This window comes from Phyllostomus discolor, chromosome 5, assembly GCF_004126475.2.
Source record: "Phyllostomus discolor isolate MPI-MPIP mPhyDis1 chromosome 5, mPhyDis1.pri.v3, whole genome shotgun sequence".
NCBI classification, from domain to species: domain Eukaryota; kingdom Metazoa; phylum Chordata; class Mammalia; order Chiroptera; family Phyllostomidae; genus Phyllostomus; species Phyllostomus discolor.
In genome coordinates, this window is record NC_040907.2 from 70,840,923 (window position 1) to 70,864,027 (window position 23,105).

The following is a 23,105-nucleotide window of genomic DNA, read 5'->3' on the forward strand; positions in this document are numbered from 1 at the left end:
AACAAACTCACAACTATTAACAACCAAACCTAAAAAACAACAACAACAAAAAGCAAACAACTAGAACAGGAACAGATTCACAGAAATAGAGATCACATGGAGGGTAATCAGCAGGGAGGGTGGGGGAGAATGGGGGAAAAGGTACAGGGAATAAACATAAATGGTAGGCACAAAATAGACATGGGGAGGTTAAGAATAGTGTGGGAAATGGAAAAGCCAAAGAACTTATATGTGTGACCCATGGACTTGAGCTAAAGTGGGGGAATGATGGTAGGAGGGGGGGTTGCAGAATGGAGGGAAATAAAGAGGAGAAAAATGGGACAACTGTAATAGCATAATCAATAAAATATGTTTTAAAATATGTGAAAGTTAAAAAAAAAGTCATCATCCTGTCTTCCAAAGTGGCTGTACCATTTTGCATTTCCACCAGCAGTTCATCCTCATATCCTCATCAGTATTTGATGTCAGCGTTCCGGAGTTTGGCTGTTTTAACAGGTTTGTAGTAGTATCTCATTTTTATTTTAATTTGCATTTCTCTGATAGCATTTGAAGTGGAGCATCTTTTCATATGCTTATCTACCATATGTATATCTTCTTGGTGAAGATGCCTTTGGTACATGTCTTAATCTCTTCAGGCTGCTGTAACAAAATATTGCAGACTGGGTGACTTAGAAACGATGGGAATTTCTACTCATTGTTACGGATACTGGAAGTCTGAGATTAAGATGTCGTATCATTGGTTAATGACCCTTCTTCTGGGTTTGTCCTGTCTGGCTTAAGTTTGTCCTTACATTGTGGAATGGGAAGGATCTTTCTATTGTTTCTTATAAAGGGCACTTATCCCATTGATGGCTTTGCCAGCATGACCTAATCGCCCCCCAAAGTGCCCACCTCTTCATGCCATCACATTGGGCATTAGGATTTAATACATCAGTTGGGGTGGGGGGTGGAGGGTGGGCACGGTGGACAAAAACATACAGACCCTTGGATCAAATTCACTGTACTGAATTTGAGCTATTCTAATAGGTGTATAGTGGTTTCTTATCATTTTATTTTGCATTTCCCTGATAACATATGTAACATGATGTAGAGCATCTTTACATATGCTTATTTGCCATCTGTATGTCTTTTTTTTTTCTTTTTCTATGTATCTTCATTGGTGAGTTATCTGTTAAGGTCTTCAGTCCTTTTTTTTTTTTAATCCTCACACGAGGATATGTTTATTGATTTTAGAGAGAGGAAGGTGGGGAGGGAGGGCAGAAAGGCAGGGAGAGAGAGAGAGAGAGACGTCAATTGGTTACCTCCCATACCAACCCCAAGTGGACTGAACCTGCAGCCTAGCTATGTGCCTTGATTAGGAATTGAACCAGCCACCTTTCTGGTGTACAGGATGATGCTCCAACCAACTGAGCCACCTGTCTAGCGCCTTGGTGTCATTTTTTAATTGAGTGTTTTTTTCTCTTGCTGTGGTTTAGAGTTCTTTCATATTTGGATAACAGTTCTTTATCAGGTATGTCTTGTGCAATTATTTTTCTCTTAGTCTGTTGCTTGTCTCATTCTCTTGACATTATCTTGTGCAGAGCAGAAATTTTTAATTTCAGTGGTCTGGCTTATTGATTCTTTCATGGATCATGCCTTTGGTGTCATGTCTTAAAAGTCATGGAGGTTTACTCCTATGAGATCTTCTAGTGGCTTTTACTTTCACATTTTATGTTTAGGTTAGTGATCTATTTTGAAGTTATTCATTTATTTGTTATTTTTTGTGTGTGTGAAGGGTGTAAGGTCTGTGAACAGATTCATTTTTTTCGCATGTGGGATGTTCAGTCATTCCAGCACCACTTGTTGAAAAGACTATCTTTTTTCTGTTGTATCACCTTTGCTCCTTTGTCAGAGATAAGTTGACTATAATCATGTAGGTCTGTTTCTAGGACTTTCTGTTCTATTCTAATTATCTGTTTGTGTGTTCTTCTCTCCAGTACCACACTGTCTTCAGTACTGTTGCTTTATATTAATAGTAAGTCTTCAAGAAAGGTAATGTCAGTTCTTCAACTTTGTTCTTCTCCCTCAGTAGTGTGTTAACTAATGTGGGTATTTGCCTCTCCATAAAAACTTTAGAATCAGTTTGTCGACATCCATAAAATAATTTCCTGAGATTATGGTTGGATTGCATCGACTGTACATCAAGTTGAGATGAACTGACATCTTGACAATATTGTTTTCTTATTGATGAACATAGAATATCACTCCATTTAGTTCTCTTATACTTTCATTTAATCCATTTTATAGTCTCTAAAAGACATTTTTTCTGAGTCACTTCAGAAGTTTTTACAGAGTCTTCTTGTAAAATACTTGAATTCATTTGCTATTTTATTTTCTCCTTTTTTATAGCTATCTTTCTGAGAGCTTTTCCTACCCCCTTTTTAATATCATAATGCCCAGCTAAATGTGATTTCTGATATTGCATAGCAGAATTATCTCTAGAATTAAATTAAACCACCTCTCTACGTAGTTCACATCCATACTACAATACAACTTCTTTCTCAGAAATTAGAGCAAAAAGCCTTACTAAGCATATAAAGGAAATACAAAAGTTTATGTAATTTCTGCTCTCAGAGTGCTTGTGTTCTATTTAAGAAATCAGAATTAAACATGAAAAGTAAGACATTTAGATAATTTAGTATTATCTAGATTTATTATCTAATAATAAATTAGAGTACTTGATTAATATATATTAATTGTACATACTTTGGAATTTAGAGAAGGGAGTGATTTACATCAACAGGTTAGGGAAAACTATTTGCCTCATGGAATATGAACTTAGTTCTGAAATAGTAAATTTTGGATAGAAATATTAATCCTTATTTCTTAGAGATGAATTTCATAATATTTTGTCCCATGATTTTCTTAAAAAATCTTTATATGAGCTATATCCCTTTAATTATATCTTCTTTTTTTAATTGTTATTCTATTATAGTTGTCCCATTTTTTTCCCTTTTGTCCTCTTCCACCCAACCCACCCCCCTCCCACAGTCCATCCCCACACTATTGTCCATGTACATGGGTCATTCACACGTTCTTTAGTCCCTTCTCCGTCTTTCCACCCTTATCCCCGTCCCCCATCCCCTCTGGCTGCTGTCAGTCTCTTCCATGTTAACATGCCTCTGGTTCTGTTTTGCTCATTAGTTTATTTTGTTCATTAGATTCCTGTTATAAGTGAGATCACATGGTATATTTGTCTATCACCGACTATCAGCTTATTTCACTTAGCATAATATTCTCCAGTTCCATCCATGCTGTCATGAGGGGTAGGAGCTCCTTCTTTCTTTCTGCTGTGCAGTATTCCATTGTGTAAATATACCAGTTTTTTGACTCACTCATTTACTGACTGGTACTTAGGCTGTTTGCAGTACTTGGTTATTATAAATAGTGCTGCTGTGAACATAAGGGTGCATTAGTTCTTCTGAATTGGTGTTTTGGGATTTTTAGGGTATAATCTCAGCAGTGGAATTGCTGGGTCAAAAGGCAGTTCCATTTTTTATTTTATGAGGAAGTTCCATACTGTTTTGCGTAGTGGCTACACCAGTCTACAGTCCCACCAAAGTGTGCTAGGGTTCCTTTTTCTCCACATCCTCGTCAGCACTTGTTTGTTGATTTGTTAATGATAATGATTTTAACAGTATGAAGTGATATCTCATTGTGGTTTTAATTTGCATCTCTCTGATGGCTAGTGATGTTGAGCATCTTTTCATCTGTCTATGGGCCCTCTGTGATCATTTTTTTAATTGGATTATTGTCTTCCTGGTGATGAATCGTATGAGTTCTTTATATATTTTGGAGATTAAACTCTTGTCCAAGGTATCATTGACAAACATGTTTTCCCACAGGGTTGGCTCCCTTTTCATTTCGATGATGGTTTCTTTAGCTGTGTAGAAGCTTTTTAATTTGATGTAGTCCTATTTATTTTTTATTTCCCTTACCCTAGAAAGATATATTGGCAAAAATATTGCTATGTGGATATCTAAAATTTTACTGCCTATGTTTTTTGCTAGGAGTTTTATTTAAAGTTTTTTATCCATTTAGAGTTTTATTCTGGTATATGATGTAAGATGGTGGTCTAGTTTCTTTTCTTTTTTTTTTTTTTCTTTTTTTGCATGTGCCAGTCCAGTTCTCCCAACATCATTTATTGAGAGACTATTTTTACTCCATTGTATGCTCATGCTCCCTTTGTCAAATATTAATTGACTATAGAGACATAGATTTATTTCTGGGCACTCTATTTTGTTCCATTGATCTATGTGTCTGTTCTTATGCCAGTACCAGGCTGTTTTGATTACAGTGGCCTTATAGTTTAGTTTTATATCAGGTATTGTGAGCACGCCAACTTTGTTCTTCTTTCTCAAGATTGCTGAGGCTATTTGGGGTCTTTTTTGGTTCCATGTAAATTTTCGGAGTATTTGTTCTAGATTAGTGAAATATACCGTTGGTTTTTAAATTATATTTTCTGTCTACTTGATTTGTAAACACCTCAAAGTATTTGACATATCAGTTACCTTCAGTTTTTTATTTGTGTTTTTGTCACAGGCATCCTGATTTCAACTGCTACAGGAAGGACAGAGGTATGGTGAATCAGTGTCACTTACCTTCTTTATATTTATGTTAATAGAAACATTAAGAGTAAACCAGGTGGTATGAGCTCTTGGACTTCCTGTGCTGATGCATTATGTAAGTGCCTATTCTAGCCCACACAAAGAAATATTTGCCTTGTACAGCTTTTTCCTTTGTGATGGTAAGATGATGTGTTTGCTCTGTATGATTTATTGTGCAGCTGTTTCTACCAAGAAAGTCTAATTGAACCTGTTGAAATATGACACAAACCAGCTTCCATCTGAGATACTGTGCTGCTTTGTCAACTACATTGTGCCAATTACACTTGTTGAAAAGTTTTTATAGTTGTATTTTTATAGGATTTCAAAATATTAGTGTATCAATTATTTAATTAGTTGAGTGTCTAAAGCATTAATAAAAATCCTGAGTTGTTGATTTTTTTTTCTAAACTCCCCTCATGGTGTTGTTTGCCTAACCATAATCATCTTTCAAAACATGTCCTTTTATCCTCCCAGAATAAATTGTCCTGGTTATTAGTCATTACCTTAGTTACATGGACTTGAGCACAAGTGAGAGATATTTATTCATTTATGTATGTCTAATTTCTAGAAAGTAGTATAGAAAATATAATACCTTCAGCCCTGACTAGGTGGCTTAGTTGATTGGAGCATGGCCCCATACATCAAAAGGTTGTGGGTTCAATTCCTGGTCAGGGCATATACCTAGGTTGTGGGTTCAGTCTCTAGTCTGGGTGCTTATGGGAGGCAACTGATCAAGTTCCTCTCAAATACTGATGTCTGTCTGTCTCCTCTCTCTCTCTCCTTCCCTCCCCCCTCCCTCCCTGTCCTCTCTTTCTCTCCCCTCCCCCCTCTCTCCCCTATTCCCCTGCTCTCTTCCCAACCCCCCCTCTCTCTCTAAAAATCAATGAACATATCCTCAGGTGAGGATTTTTAAAAATTTAGAAAATATAATACCATAAAATTTCAAGGGAAAGTATGAAATACATGAAAGTTTAATTGTTCTTTCCTCTTTTTTTGAAATTATACTTAACAAAAGGCAAGTCCCATAACAGTGTAGGCTAGATTCTAACTAAAAAATCGTATCTAATACTAAAGTAAACTTTCTCCATTCCCATCCTCAATTTTACTTTCAACTCTTAGTTTTTTTCTTTTACATACCCTCCCAACCTCCCCACCCAGCATTTTTTTAATTGCCCCATTTTTTATTTCATTTTATTTTAAACAATCATTTCTAAAAATGTAATAGCCTTTTGGGGGAGAGCAATTTTCAGTTTACAGAAAAATTGCATGAAAAGGAGAGAGTTCCCATACTCTCTCTGACTGCCCATTATGTACTTCTTCACCCAGAATCCTCTTCATCTACATCCTTCATGGTTCTGATATATGCATTTGCTTAAGAGTAACTGCTCACCCATCCTTCTTTACCTCAAGTTTGCTTAACAGAGTTACTCTTTGCCTTCACTCTTTCAGAATTCTTAATCTTTTTCAAACCTGAAAATTGAAGGAATATAGTCAAAGGGAAAACTGTTGTCTTTTATTTTAGCATTATATTGTAATTCTGGACTTTCGAATATAAATATCTTTCATTGATAAATGTTGATTTGCCAACTTTATTTTCTGCTGTGACTGATTTTTTTATATTTTTAATTCTTTGGAATTTTCTGTATAACTATCAACCAGAATTGGTAAATGTTTAAACATCTCTTTTTATCTTTCAAAGCCTAAACATAGTTTCTATAGTATGTGTGCATGTATGTATACATACATGTATTTATGTGTTTGAGAAAACATTAATGAAGTTTTCAAAAGAAAAAAACCCTTTTTTAAAAAAGGGATATATGAAACAGCCACAGAAATGGAGCAGGCCAAAATCAAAAATAATTCAGTAGGTTGACATTATCAGATGTTTCTTTGTTTTTAAGCCCTGGCTGGTACAGCTCAGTGGATTGAGCACGGGCTGCAAACCCATGTCGCAGGTTCAATTCCCAGTCAGGGTACATGCCTGGGTTGCAGGCCATGACCCTCAGCAACTGCACATTGATGTTTCTCTCTCTCTCTCTCTCTATCTCCCTCCCCCTCTCTCTAAAAATAAATAAATAAAATCTTTTAAAAAATGTTTCCTTTTTTCTTTTTCTTGTTCTGTTTTAACACTTTTAAAATAAATGGGGAGGCTGGGCCTGTGTGGCTCTGTTGGTTGGAGCATTGTCCCATGTACTGCAAGGTTGAGGGTTCAATTCCTGGTCAGGGCACATACCTAGGTTGTGGGTTCAATCCCCAGTCAGGGAATCTATGAGAGGCAACCAGTGGATGTTTCTCTCTGTTATTGATGTTTCTCTCTGTCTCTCTCTCCCACCCCCTTCCTCTCTTTCTAAAAAAGCAATGGAAATATGTCCTTGGGTGAGGATAAAAAAATTAAAGTAAATGGGGGAAAAGGACAAGGTAAGAAGAGAATTATATCAAATAAATAAGGTATATAGAAATTACAGAATTAGAGCTTTCTTCTGAAGTGTGTGTGTATGTGTACAGGCTTGTATAAATATAAGCCTATGGATAAGGCTTTGCATAGGGAATACAAATTTCTGCCTTGAATGGTACAAAGTATGAATTCTGCAGGACATTCTGTTTTTCTGTTACAGTTATTTTGTTTCTTTTCTTCTACAGTGGCCATTCTGGAGAAGAAGTACAGTTATGCAATAAAGCCATTAAAACATCAGATATTGACAATCCCAGCCATTTTGAGAAGCAGTATGAATCTAGTTCTTCTAGCACTCATAGTGATAGTAGCAGTGATAATGAACAAGACTTTGTTTCCTCCATTCTACCAGGAAACAGACCAAATGCAACGGGTATAAGGCCACAGCTGCACAAAAAAAGCATAATGAAAAAGAAAGCTGGTCAAAAAGCTAACTTCAAGCAAGAACACAAAGAACAGACAGTAATAGATGTCTCGGAGCAGTTAGGCAATTGCAGATTAGATAATGAAGAAAAAGCTGCTGCTTGTGAACTTCCTTTACAGAAAGTAAATCGTCAGATTTCTTCAAATAGTCCTTTGCAACAAAAATTAGAGGCTTCAGAAATTTCTGAAAATAAATACAATAGTTCAGAAATAACTCTAGTGGGCATAAGTAAGAAAAGTGCTGAGCATTTTAAGCAGAAATTTGCCAAATCAAACCAAGTTTCTAGGTCAGCTTCTAGTTCATTGCAGGTGTGTCCTGAAGTTGCAAAGGCAAACTTACTTAGAGTTCTGAAGGAGACTTTGATTGAGTGGAGGACCGAAGAAACTTTGAGGTTTTTGAATGGCCAGAATTATGCTTCTGCCCCTCTGGTCAAAGAAGAATTTGATGAAGATGATGTAAACTCTGACCCAGATAGTCATTCGCCTGCCTTACAGGAATCTCAGGACAGCTTGGATGAGTCTTTGCCTTTTAGGGCCTCAGATACAGCCATTAAACCACTGCCAAGTTATGAGAGCTTGAAAAAAGAAACTGAAACATTAAACCTAAGGATCAGAGAGTTTTATAGAGGGCGATACATTTTAAATGAAGAAACCACCAAATCACAAGACTCAGAAGAGGTATGTGTTAATGATAATTAGTTTTCCATGTTGCTAACATAAGGAAATCTTGGAGCAGGAAGTAAAATACTGAAGAAATAATTGTTAAATTTTCAGAAGGCTTCTTTAGTCAGTCTTTTGGTTTAAAATACCATCTCCAGTATAGGCATTACTATTTTACAAATAAGTTGAAGTTTGCCCCTGAAAATTTTCATCCATGTAGAACAATTTTCTCTAATGTAGATATAGCCTAGAATTATGGGACAGAGTTTTCTTTAAACCTAGCTCTTTATATAATAAGTAGAACCTCTGAAGAGGCTTGTATTCTCTTCATTGGTATGTATTCTTTCAGATTTCTTCATGGGGTGTGTATCTTTGTGTTTTATTTCCAGTGGGACTGTATACAGTGGAGTAGATTTGCTAGTTGAATGTTGAAATATTCATTTGTATAATATTTGACAAACATGCCCACTGGATGGGGAATATAATAAAATATTATATCTTAATATAAAATTATATCAAATATATTTAATATAGCTTATATTTTAAAATATATCTTTTAAAATATATAAATAAAATATTTAAATAAGCATTTATATAATATATATTTATATATTTATATAATATATTTAAAATGTAAACAGATTAACTATATTTAGATATATTTTAATATATTAAAAATGTTTTAAAAGAAAATAATATATTAGAGGAGACTCTTGGGAAATAATAGAGAGGAAATGGAAAGAACATATTCAGGTAAGACCTATATTTGACTATTTGCTGTCATTTACTAGTTCTATGAAAAGATAGTTTCTTGAGTTTGAGTGCATATCCATAAATGGGACTATAAATAGCTTTCCTTGCTCAGTTGTTATGAATTTTAAAGATAATATATGTAAATAATTTATTGCAGTGCTTTACATATAATTGGTACTCAGTAAATAGTAGTTATATGTAGAGACTGAGTTTATGCCACTGAGATTTAGGGAGATTTTTCAGTATTTCTAATACCCAGTTTTGGTTGATGTATAGTTTGGGAAATTAAGTCATTTGACATGAAGAAGAGCAGGCAGTATCCTGGTTTTTACCACAAAACTTTGTTAACTAAAGATTTCTGAGTAAATGTGGCTCTAAATTTAATAATACATTTGAGATTATAAAGAAGGTAAAAGTGGAAATAGTAAAAATTTAGGAATTTCCTGTATTTCTACAGTATGTTGCCTAAATCAGTACTGTATTTGAATCACTTCAATTGTATTATTAGCATCCATAACTTTTATATTAAGTTTGGAGAAACATTGATTTCTGTCAACTGCATAAGCTTACCTTAGTACATAAGTTGTTTCAATCATTTCTTTGCTTATAAGCCTTAAGAAGGAAAAATTAACCCCTGAAATTTGACTGCTCCTCTGTTGCACAGCATTATATAACTTTTTAAATGATACCTCTCTATTTGTGTATGTTTTTTTAAAATATTTTATTTATTTTAGAGAGGAGAAGGGAGGGAGAGAAACATCAGTGTGTAGTTGCCTCTCATGTACCCCCACTGGGGACCCGGCCCGCACCCCAGGCATGTGCCCTGACTGGGAATCGAACCAGCAACCCTTTAGTTCGCAGGCCTACATTCAATCCACTGAGCCACACCAGCCAAAACAGCACAATGTTATATAACTTTTCATTGAGGTATAGTGCAAATAATAAGTGTACAGCTCATTGAATTATCACAAATGACAGTATCCAAACAGAAATTTGGGTGAACCAGAGCCCCACTATTTCTCCAACTAGTCATTACCTCTTTCCAAAATGATTATTATAATAGCACAAATAAGTTTTGCCATTTTGAACTATATGTAAATGGGTTCACACAGTATATATTCTTTGGTGTCCAGTTTAGTTCATGTAACATTATGTTCATGAACCATTTGTGTTATTGCCTATAACTCTAGTTTTATTTCTTTATTGCTGCATAGCATTCCATTATAGAAATGCACCACAATTTATGTATATTAATGAGCCTTTAGGCTGTTTCACTTTGGGGCTATTATGAACTACTGTTAAGAACTTCCTCGTATACAGGGTCTGGCAGAAGTAATGCCTGCATGAGTGTGGTTGGTAGAGTGATAATTATGGGTGTAATAATTTATAATCTTAATTTGAACATTTCACCTAAATTGTCACATGGTGTGCTTAAGTGTGATTTTGTTATGTTACAGAATTACATGCCTGTGATTTTGTAATAAAATAGGGGCATTATTTGTGCCAGACCCTGTATTTCTTTCCTAATGTACATGCATTTCTGTTGGGTATGTATCTAAGACTGGAATTTCTGGGTCATAATGTATGGTATATGCACCTATAATACATAATGACAAATGGTTTTCCAAAATGGTTGTGGCAGTTTATATTCTACTACCACAGTCTGAGAATTCCCATTGAGCACTTTTTGCTTACTGACCATTTGGATAGTCTCTTTTGTGAAGTGCCTAAATCTTTTTTCCATTTACCTGTTGAATATATCTAGGTATTTTTTTTCTTACTGATCTGTAGGAATTTTTTATCTGTTTAGGATTCAAGTTCATTTTTAGTTATGTCTATTGTGAATACCATCTTTCACTCTGAGACTTGCCTTTTCACTGCCCATTCACTCTCATTCTGGGTCTTCAGGCTAGTGACTTGAATATTTGCGTAGCCCAGGTTATTTAATTTTCTAGAAGTTTTGTTGTTTTCCTTTCACATTGATACCTGAAGTTCAGTTGTGATTGATTTTTGTTTATTGTGAGGAATATAGGTCAGATTTCATCGTTTTCCTTTTGGGAAATGGGTATACATCAGAGCTTGAGAAGCATTATTGATTTTTATTTGTTTGCTCACTCCATTAGAGGTGGAAGAGGCAGGTCAAAGTCTCTTACCACAATTATGGATTTGTTATTTCTCCTTTTAGTTGTATGAATTTTACTTTTAATACTTTGAGACCATGTTATTGGGTACAAATCTGAGATTGTAAGTCTTCCTTGAAAATTGAATCTTTAGCATTATGGAGTAACCTTTCTCTACATTGATTTTTCCCCTTAAGAGTCTGCTTCACTGACAGTACAATTCTTTATTAGTATTTTCAAGGACTATCTTCTTTTTAAATCTGGGGTTATAATCTCTCTCCTTTATGTGGAGGATTTAGTCCATTTACATTTAATGTCATAATTGATATAATTGGATTTAAATTTACCATCTCACTCATTATTGCTTTCTGCATTCTACCGGTTCTGTATTCCCCTTTCTTTCCTTTTTCACTTTTTTGTATTGAATACAATTATTCCATTTTTTACTCTCTATTAACTTCTTTTACATTTTTTTGCTAATTGTTACGTTATTACCCTAAAGATTAAAACATGAAACTTTGTCTTATTAATGTTTAATGTAACTTAATACTTTTATTGCTTCCTGGACAGTTAGAACTTCAGAACTTTACCTTCATTTACCCTCTCTTTACTTATGTGCTCTTGTGTGTGCTTTTGTTCTCTCTACATTTTAATTCCTACAAGATTTATAATCAATATTCAGTTGGATTTGTGTAGTTAATTACTCTTTCATTGTTTTTCATTTCTTACATCTCCATTCTTCCATCTGGGATCATTCACCTTGGGCCTAAAGAATATCCTTTGTTTCTGGACACATGGACAAAGCCAAAGGGGGATGGGATTGAGAGTGGGAGGGGAGGATGGCTGGGGTTGGGGGGGCAATGGAGACAACTGTACTTAAACAACAGTTAAAAAAAAAAGAAAAAAGAAGAATATCGTTTGTTTCTGTTGGTGCCAGTTCACTAGTGATAAATTTTCTCAGCTTTTTTAAAAAAGATTTATTATTTCTTTTTAGGGAGAGAGAGAGGAAGGGAGGGAGAAAGAGGGAGAGAAACATCAATGTGTGGTTGCTGGGGGCTATGGCCTGCAACCCAGGCATGTGCCCTGACCAGAAATTAAACTGGTGACCCCTTGGTTTGTAGGCCAGCATTCAGTCCACTGACCCACACTAGTCAGGATTTAGTTTTATCTGTAACAAAAATTTTTATTTACTTTTACTTTGAAAGATATTTTCCTAGATATTGAATTATAGATTAGCAATTATTTTCTATCAGCCCATTGAAAATATTTCCTTGTCTTTGGCTTCTATATATTCTTATTGCTGCTTTAAAAAAACAAACAAACAAATACTGTGTTTCTCTTCCTTTAGCTACTTTTAAGACTTTTTTCTTTAGTTACCCTCAGTTTTAAAATGCTTTGCATAGTGATTATATTTGTTTTTTTGGCTGTAGTAATACTTGAATTTATGACTTAATGGAATATTTTCAAATATTATCAGGTACTCCAGTTATAGATATGTTAGACTTTTTCACTGTAATCTTCTTTGTCTCATATTTTCTGTGCTTGCATTATGTGGAGGGGAAGGGGTGATAGGTGTGACTGTGCTTCATTCTGGGATTTTCCAAGTCAGCATTCTCTCTTCAGTTAAATCTGTCCTTGAGTTCTTTTAAATACTGTATTTTTCCGTTTTAGGATTTTTATTTGGTTCTCTTATATAGTTTTGAGTTCTCTGCTGAAATTTTCTTGTCATTTTTTTTAAAAGTATATTTAATGCAGTTATTTTAAAGCTGATAACTTCATTGTCTGGATTTCCTGAGGGTTGATTCTATGGGCTGATGTTTCAGATTTTGATTGTATTGTCTTATTTTTCATTATGTGGCAAACATTGTATATTGAACATTCCTGAGATGACTTGAGACCCAGGCTGATGTTATCTTTCTCTAGAATGGATTTACCTTTGCTTCTGGCCCATAATTTGTGGCAGTCCCACATCACATTAATCCAGTCAGGAATTAAGATGATTTGAAGCTGAGCTTCAGTCTCTATAAGATCCAGTCTGTTTTCCTATTCATTCCTACTCCTAGAGCATGATCCTTCTAAGTTCTGTTCTCAAACATGGGGGGGTTGCCGTTGCCTCTTCCTTCATGGCATGCCCCAAATTCTGGTGTTTGTTGAAAAGCAATGCTTGGGCTCTCAGTATCTAAATTGCCTCTTTTGAAGTTAGTCAGTGGCCTCTCTGGAATTTACCTTCTCCTGAATCTCAGGCCATAATTCTTTACTGCCTTGTTAGCAATCTGATTCTTTCAAACAAATGTGGGTTGTTTTTTTTTCCCAGCTTTTTCAGTTCTCTGCAGGAGGGGTGGTTTAAATTATCTTGTCTGCCATTTCTAGAAGTGGAATTCCCCACAATATATTTATAGTATTTGCTAATTTTAATCTTTACTTTCCTATATTATGTAGCATTTAGCAGTTTACAAAGTCTTTTTGTATACACTTAGTATTCCTTTTATATAGATGTGAAAACAGTCTTGAAGGAAGGCAAATGACTGGAGCAAGTTCACATCAGCCTAATGAGTGAACTGCTACTTAAATTTAAATCTTATAATTTTCAAGTTTAGTTTTTATTCTACCATACCACAAGTATTAACTTCTGTGTTTAAATGTTAATTGTTCTCATCAAATAAAGAACGTAAATTCATGATTTCATTTTGTTTTGTTTAAAAATGTGATTCAGCATGATCCCACCTTTCCACTGATAGATTCAAGTTCTCAGAACCAGATTAGAAAACGCATCGTACTTGAAAAATTGAGTAAAGTGTAAGTATGTAATTGTCATTCCACTTTTACAATGTTTTTAAATTAACTTCGTATTATGGGTTTATAATTATAGATGCAATTATTGATTTTTGCACAGTGAAGTATAATATGAAAAGTTTACATGGATTTCTTCCCCTGAGGAATTTAGATTTTTAAGATATCCTACCAAGGAAATACTGAATTTAAGTTTTGTGTACAGGAGGCACATAGTAAAGAGGAAGTTTGAGATTATGAGAGTAGAAAACCAAACTGCCTCACTTCAATTTAATAATCCAGTGAAGTAAGGGAAAAAATATCAAAGCTAGACCCATTTAAATACTGATTTGTGGTAAATGTGTCACATCAGTTTCACATGTGAATAAGACATAAAAGTTTTAAACGGTCTATTAACTCACTCTGCATACATATTCATAAAATAATTTCACACTCAGCAACTTGAGTTTTTGTTCAAACTCAACTTTGCACTTTACTTTTAAGCTTCCCGTGGTGGAAATTACTGTTCTTGTAATTAACCCAGTTATAAATGACATTTAAAAATTACAGTCTTGGTTTCTCTTTGAAAAGAATCTTAAAAATCTTTTTTCCAGAGGTGTGAGAGCTGTTTGAACTTTTCAACCTGCATTTTCTTTCAGTCATTGCTTAAGGTGTTGTGCATGTGGAAAAGTCTTAATTTTGTAGTTCAAAAAGAACAAAAACTCACTTTTTGGAAGCCATAAATTTTGAGCAGCTTAATTCCTCTAAGATTTACATTTTAAATAACTCTTTAATATTGTCTTTATATGTTAGGTTCTTCATACATGGTAAATCTGTTATTTTGCCTTTTATGTATTCCTAATACATATACATTTATTTCTGTTAAATGTTAGGTTAGAAAACAGTATAAGGCATCATCTCTCTGATTCCTAGAAGAAGACTTGACTTTAGTTACATTGTTTTTCAAAAGTTGGGATGATTATCTATACTGTATATAATGAGTAGATAGAGATTTATCTGAAATAGTTTTTCCAGAATTTTAGTTAACAAAAGTACCCAAATTTAAATTTAAGACCACACAGACATGTCATTGAAGGAGTTTTTTTTGTTCCTCGGATTTTGGCTACAACGAAGATATCAACAAGGGACCCTGCTAGACAACCAAGTCTCTTGATGTTAACACAAGACTAAATTTGAGAAGACGTGAATAACTTAAAAGCACAAAGAACACTGAAAACAAAGTAATTATGATGACATAGGGGTTTTTTTGGTTGGTCAGTTGGTTGTTTATAAAAGCAGTATGAGTTTTTCTCATAAAATTAAGACTTTTTGTTTTCTGATTGGGACAGTTGCAAAAGGGCATTTTTTTAGATAATCAAAGAAATGAAACAGGAACTGGGTATTAGATGATATGAGGAATATTAATTTGGAATAGTGAATAATTATTCATTATGATGATGATACTTTTACTGTGGTTGTATAAGAAAATACCTCCATATTAGAGATACCAAAGGAAATACTTAGGGTCTTGTGACATGAGGTCAGGGATTCACTTTAAAATATACAGCAAAAACCACGGAAGGAAGAAAAAATGAGGTAAGTATATGTAACAAATTACTGGAAGTTGAATCTGAAAACATATGTGGGGTTATTTCTGCTATTTTCTGTATTTTGGACCTGTTTTAAAACTTCATAAGTTTTAAAAAGAAAAACAGTACATACTTATTGCAGAAGATTTAAGCATTTCAAAAAATGATATAAAGAAGGAACTTAAAAATTGCCTGTTATCCCACAACTCAACAATAACCACAGTTAATATTTGATTTTTATACTTGATATACATGCAATATATGTGTATATGTGAATATGTATAGTCATTCCTTTTTGTCTCCTTCTATTGTAGTGTAAACCTGGAAGAAATGAACCATTTTTCTGACATAACTATGTCTTCTTTACAATAGCACTGTATAATATTTATGTTTTTTAAAAATGGGACAATACTCTGTGCATTTTTTCACTTAACATTTAACCATGAGTATCTTTCCACATTAAAAAATAGATTCACATTATCATTTAAAGGTTTTATTATATTCCATTACCATAGGTATCATAATTTATTTGACTAGTTCATCTTGATGACACTGTTCAGTTTTTTTCACTACTAAAAATATTTCTGCAACAAGCAGCTTTTTAATGTTTATGTGATGACTTCTGTAGGGTAATTTTTTTTTTTTTAAAGAGCTAGTGGGTCAAGGGATATACACATTTAAAATGTACCGTATATTGTCAACTTACTCTCTGGAATATACCCATTTTTATTCGTGCTATAAGGATTTAATAATGAGAAATACACCACATTCCCAGATTGAGCATTTGGAGGGCAATTTCTCTGGCCTCATATGCTTTCTGTTTGGTCTAATATTTGGAAAGTAAAGACGTAAGAAAACCACAGATAATATAGATAGCAGCCAAATAATATTTTTAAATTTCAGTGCCTCACACTGAAGCAGAGACCACAAAGTGGAGTATGGGGTTGTTATGAACTGTTTTCTCATGGACTTCTCACCAGTCATAACCTCGCTTCACTGCTTCCCACCTAAGTGCCATTATTACCTGTGGAAAATCCAGACTTAGGCAAGACCCTCTCCCCCTAAAAAATAATCTATGTAATTAAAGTATATATATATATTTTTTTTTAATGTAATTTTTTATTTCAGATTGCCTGGACTTTTGGGGCCTCTTCAGATTACATTAGGAGATATTTACCCACAACTTAAAAACCTTGTCCGAACTTTCAGGTTGGTGTTAATATTACAATTTTTCTTTTCAGTTATTTTAACTTTAATGTGGTTGCCTTGGCAAAATCAATAGGGAGACTAAGGCATGAAGAAAGTGACTTAGCTGCAGTACCTGAGATCTAAATACAGCATCTATTTTCTCCACCACTAAACAATATTACTTGACTTTTATTAAAATGCAATCCCTTATTTGTTCAAACCTTGACATATTTAGCTTAGGGTACTTTATTTATAGAATAACCTAAAACTATGAAGGAAAATGATATTAAGACACAAAGATGGTTAGCCAGAAACATCTTGGATCTTAGTGACTAGTAAACACATATCAAATGACCAGCACTGTGCTAGGCACCATGGACAATACAAAAAAAAAGAAGCATTGTGCGATATTAAATTACATCCATACCCTCAAGGAAGGACTTTCCTGTGAGAAGGTAAGGTGAGCACAGTGAACAGTACACAACGGTGGATAATTTAATACTGAATTGTGTGGAACAGATTTGAAGTGATAAGTACAAAGAAGGGAAGAATAGAGCATATTAATTGTTGAACAAAGAAAAAAAGGATATTAATTGTGAAGTAGAGCAGTTGGGGTTTTTCTAAAACTATCGTGGTGAAAATATTCAACCAGGCTAAGGACTAGATTCTCTACAGAGAAACATAGGGATAGGCTTCTAAATCTCTATTAGTAGAAGTGTACCCGGTATATATTTTGGCTAAATGCCAGTGACTAGATATTAAGATCAATATTTGCCTATGGCTAAAACAAGATAGCACTAACATAGAATGAACTTCTAGGGTAGATGAATCATTTCACCCCAAAAATTATTATTACAGTTTATTGTTATCAACAGTGGTAGAAAGATTTTAAAAGTTTAAGATTATAGTACATAAACAATTCTTCACACTTGAGTTGGTAGATTTTGCTTGCTGTTATCAGAAAAAACAAATATACATTAACTTTCAACTAGCACACTTAATAATATCACTAAGGTATTTTTCAATAAGGTATTTACTAGAAGGAACTAGGATTCATAATTTAGGTAAATCTTGAAATTTTTTCTGTCAGGGGCAGAAAAGGATTGTGTATAACATTTTATATTTTAAATGTTTAGCCATCATAGACTCAAGGACTATATGAGTTGTCTTAACAGGTTCTTGTAGAGTCTTTATTGTAAGGTTTGACTAAAGAAAATATGTTTTGAGGTACCTCAATCTTCTCCAACAGTTTGTCTTAACATTTTTTATTATTTGAATAGAGATCATATTTTCATCATTGCATATCTGTTGTTTACATAATCTGTATGTTTTTCTAACTCTTGATATTTTGAGGGGACTTGTTTTTAATTCATCATCACAAGATGTGAAGGCTTCCCCAACAGGATTTCTTCTTGAAAGACTTATGACTTAAATGGAAATAACTAATTAAAATTTAAATACAACTCTTAAATGTTGTTTTCTGTAATATATATGCTAGTATACAATATAGTTCTGCAAAGATTGAATTATAAAATCGAATCATCATTGTTCTCTTACATTATTTGAATTTTTACAAACTTTTTTCTAAGATACAATGTTCTTGAGAAAGTAACTTATTAAATATATTAGTAGTGTTGTCAATCTATTTTGCTAAATAATTGACTGTTTTTACTATTTTACACATAAAATCAACCATTTTCACAAACATTCATTACTGCAGCATTTTATTCTGCTATTGACTGATAAACACGTAAGGCTACTTTCACTTCACTTCAGATAATGTTCATATCTGAAAGTGAATGTTCAGTTCATAACAGTAAATCTGAATGACATTGTTCTAATTACTGAGATTGTTACACTCATTAAATATCATGGAAGCTATGCAATCACAAGATCATTAATCACATACAAGTTTAGGAATGCCACAAGTGATGCTCAAATTGACCTAGGCCTTTTGAAGACTTAACTAAAAGCTTTATCAAAAAGAGGATTTGGGCCAAATACTAAGACCAAAGTAAAACTTCTCTGTATCCCTCTTAGTGATGAAAAGAGAGATGTCTGTTTTTTAGATCCATTCTCATGCCTATCACAAAACCATGCATCCAGAAGGGGAAAAAAATGAGTTTTTCAACTGTCTACACTGATGATAAAGTCTGAATAGATATATACAATGTGGAGGCACTGAAATTTAGGATTTGTTCAAGATTTTTCAGGAAGTGAGTATCATATTAACAGAAAGGTTATTGAGGGAAGTTGAAGACTAGGTGCCCTGTTTCATTGATTTTTAAAGGACCTCCCATACAGTTTCTTGCAGACAATGTTTATTTAATCATCATTCTGAGCAAATTGGTAAAGGCACTGAAGACATCTCAGAAGAATTATTAAAATAGGACCTTTGATCTTGGACTACAAATGCAAATTTTGTATTTCATTTTTATTTCACCCACTTAGAATAGATTAACAAGCAATTTAATTTACTTTGACTATTTTCTAGATCTACCTTTATATAGATCTACTGGATAGCTGGTTTTTTCTTTAAAGATTTTACTTATTTATTTTTAGAGAGAAGAGAAGGGAGGGAAAAAGAAAGGGAGAGAAACATTAGTTTGTGATTGCCTCTCACATGCCCCCTACTGGGGACCTGGCCCATAACCCAGGAAACTGATGACCCTTTGCTTTGCAGCCCAGCACTCAGTTCACTGAGCCACACCAGCCAGGGCAAGGCTAGCTTGTATTTTTAAACTACTTTGAAATTCTCAGAACTTAGTAGAAACCCATTGGAAAAATGTGTTAGGCTACAACTGCAAGATTGCTCCATTATTACTTTTATATGCTATAGGAATTTAGGTATTTCAGGTTAGAAACTATTGTCTAGCATGTTATTTTTGGTCTTTCGCTAATAATGTTTGATCATGTCACCATGGCTGGTGTGGCTCAGTGGATTGAGCACTGGCCTATGAACCAAAGGGTCACTGGTTCAGTTCCCAGTCAGGGCACATGCCTGGGTTGCAGGCCAGGTTCCCAGTAGGGGGCGTGTGAGAGGCAACCACACATTGATGTTTATCTCCCTCTCCTCCCTCCCCTCCCCTCTGTCTAAAAATAATATCCTTTAAAAAAAATAATGTTTGAACGTGTCAATACATGTAGTCATTACCATACTTGGTATGTGCCAGGTTATTCTTGGCATATTACATATTTTATCTCATTCAATATCGAAAAAATAGTGGTATTATCCCATTTTACAGATGATGGATGAGAAATTTCAGGAATCTCTCTCAAGTCACCCAACTAAGAGTTGGGTTTTAAACCCTAAGTCTAAGTGAAAAGGATAGATATTGAGTATTCTCACCCCCACCCCCAAAAAAGGGGGAACTATCTGTGAGGTTGTGAGGTGATAGACATGTTAATTAGCTGGACCATAAAAATAATCTCACTATATATATACATATATCAACATCAACTTGTATACCTTAAATATATATAATTACTATGCACCATTTATACCTCAGTGAAACTGGAAAAAAATTTGAAATCTGCCATTTGTTGTCTCGGTATCCATTAGAATCAAGATTTTTTTTTAAGTGATTTCATTTATCATCCCTCTACACCCCCAACAAGAACACTACTTAAGAAGGTTTTATTACCTATAAAACTAAGCCTTCTGTGACACCTCAGCTAGCCCAGACCAAAGGCACAGGGTTTGTCAATCCTTAAGAGGTAGCTAACAGGCTAGAGGTATGAAGAGACTTTCAAATGTCATTTTCCTTTTATAGTCATAAACTATTATTTTATCACTTTTCCTGTCATTTTTGTTGTATAAGTTCTTTTCAGTTACATTCTGCATTATTTGCATTAAAATAAAGCCTTGCTGAAACGATATGATGTCTGAGACTTGCTTTAAAATTATCCAGATTCGGGGATGTTGAATATGGGGCTATATAGATAAAACGGGATTGGCTTGCCCTGGCCAGGTGGCTCAGTTGGTTGGAGCATCATCTGGTACACCAAAAGGTTGTGGGTTCAATTCCCTGTCAGGGTGTATACAGGAGGCAACTGACCAATGTTTCTCATGGTGATGTTTCTCTCCCTCTCTCTTTCTTTCCTGCCTGCATGCATTCCTCTCTAAAATCCATAAAACATATCCTTGGGTGAAGATTTTTTTTAAACAACAAAACATGATTGGTCAGGAATTAATAATTCCCAAAGTAGTGAAGTAGTGATGCATTTGTGGGAGTGTTGGGAACCACCACCTTGCCTGGTTTCAGAAGCTCTAACCCTCGCCCCCCCACCCCTGCCCACCTATGGCTAAGGCTGAGTGAGAAACGTTGGGACAATAAGCCACTAAGGAGGCAAAGTTTATCTCCCTGGCAGGGGCACCGCCTCTTCCTCCTTTTACTTCACCCTGTTTATCCCCCAGTGGATGACTGGTTACCCAATGACTGATAAGATTCCTCAAGGGGGAGACAACATAAGACAGGCATGGTCATGAAGGGGCCCCTCAGGGAAGGACTTGGGGGGCTATAGAAAGGGAGGTGATGGACCCTCACCCCTCAGCTTTGACATAGCCTGAGTCCTCATTCTGTCTGCAAGAAATCTCCTAATCTCTTGGCTGCCTTACTTCCCTTGCCTGACTTAAGCCTAAAACAATGCTGCAGGGTGGTGCAGCCCTAGGTAGGGATTGGCAGTTCCCTAAGGAGATCAGGCCTAAGAAAGAATACATAAAATCCTGTGAAACCTGTTTGCTAAGAATGCTCTCCATTTTCTGATAAGTGTCCAAACATGAAATGAGTTTGTTTCTCAAAGTTTTATTGCCCTTTACCTAACTGACCCTGACTCAGAATAAGCCCTCTTAGTTCTTTGTATGTTATCTATTGTTTGATCCTTACTGCCTGATATGAATAATGAACTTTATCTGTATTCCTGTGCAAATTGAACCCAGTAAAAGCCCATTGAAAAGGCTCCTGGCCCTTCTCCTTTGAGGTTTCGGTCACCCTTCCTCCCTAAGCAGATCATGTCTTGGTAGACTTATTCTCATCCAGAGCAGATGGGGGGCTGTGTGGGCAAAGCTCCCCCACATGGGAGTTTACTTTATATTCTCTCTACTTTTATGTGTGTTTATATTTAACAAAAACATGGGGGGAAATAAGCCACCAAAGTATTACTTTGGTATAGGAGATGTTATAAAACCCTTGATGTTAATTTATTGTTCAAAGCATTACTTTTTAGTACCTGCAGGTCAAATCTTTAGCTTTAATAAAAATTGCTTAAATTGACTTTGCTGCTTTTTAGAAAAATGTTGATTAGTTAAAAGTACAGAATGACCTTTGATATGATATCTCATTTGGGGTCTAAAGATATATGGCAGGACAACTTCAACCAGTATGTGACTATTTGTTGGCTAGGGAGTATAAGTAAAAAATACCGTATTGATGACGGTGACTAGGGTTGAGATATCATTTCAGTCAATACTGTCAGTGGAAAAGAGTTGACAAAAAATAACCATATCCTTCTCTTTGAAATGGTAATCAATAATAATAACTTGTAGGACAGTGATTCTCAAGCCAGTTGTGCATCACAGTTACCCAGGGATCTTTTAACAACTGCAGGTACCTGGCTGTAACCCTGCAGGTTGAGGCTCTTTTGATTGTGGTTGGGCTCAGACATTAGTATTTTTAAACAGCTCCCAAGGTAATTCTTATGTGCAGCCAAAGTGGAAAGCCTGTGAGAACTTAAAACTTACCAAGCAGCTTTTTCAGCTCTTTGAAGAATCTTTCCCCTGTGACTAGAGCTGTCCTTCCCACTGAATTGTACCACAGTCATTTATCCAGGATGGTCCATTGACTTCCCTGGCGTAGTGATTCCATCAGAAGTTTCCTGGTAATAATTCACTGCCCTCAGTGTTGACTCAAGATACTTCTCTAAATCTGATTTGAATTGAAATTATGTTTTGACACAAAGTTCTTTTCAAATTTCTTCAGTGATAAATCAGACTTTTTCCCTATATCCGTATTGAATTTCAAATTATATTTCAAAACTGCTTTTAAATGCTTTCTTTTTTTTTTAATATATTTTATTGATTATGCTATTACAGTTGTCCCATTTTCCCCCTTCACTCCCCTCCACCCTGTGCCCCCTCTCCCACCCACGTTCCCCCCCTTTAGTCCATGTCCATGTGTCATACTTATGAGTTCTTTAGCTTCTACATTTCCCGTACTATTCTTGCCCTCCCCCTATCTATTTTCAACCTACATTCCATGCTACTTATTCTCTATACCTTTTCCCCCTCTCTCCTCCTCCCACCCCTATTGCTAGCCCCCCCCCCCATGTGCCCTCCATTTCTGTGGTTCTGTTCCTATTCTAGTTGTTTACTTAGTTTCTTTTGGTTTTGCTTTAGGTGTGGTTGTTAATAATTGTGAATTTGCTGTCCTTTTACTATACATGTCTTTTCTTTATCTTCTTTTCTTAGATAAGTCCCTTTAGCATTTCATAAAGTAAGGGCTTGGTG

The 23,105-nt window shown here is 34.9% G+C and overlaps 1 protein-coding gene across 1 annotated transcript in view; it reads left to right on the forward strand.

Moving 5' to 3' along the window:
• Nucleotides 1–23,105, forward strand: part of RPAP2 (RNA polymerase II associated protein 2) — a 90,783-nt gene that overhangs the window by 20,991 nt on the left and 46,687 nt on the right. The window contains 5 exon segments of the mRNA XM_036026419.1: nt 4,582–4,592; nt 4,595–4,616; nt 7,287–8,199; nt 13,768–13,850; nt 16,541–16,621. Coding sequence (XP_035882312.1) covers nt 4,582–4,592; nt 4,595–4,616; nt 7,287–8,199; nt 13,768–13,850; nt 16,541–16,621 — 1,110 coding nt within the window.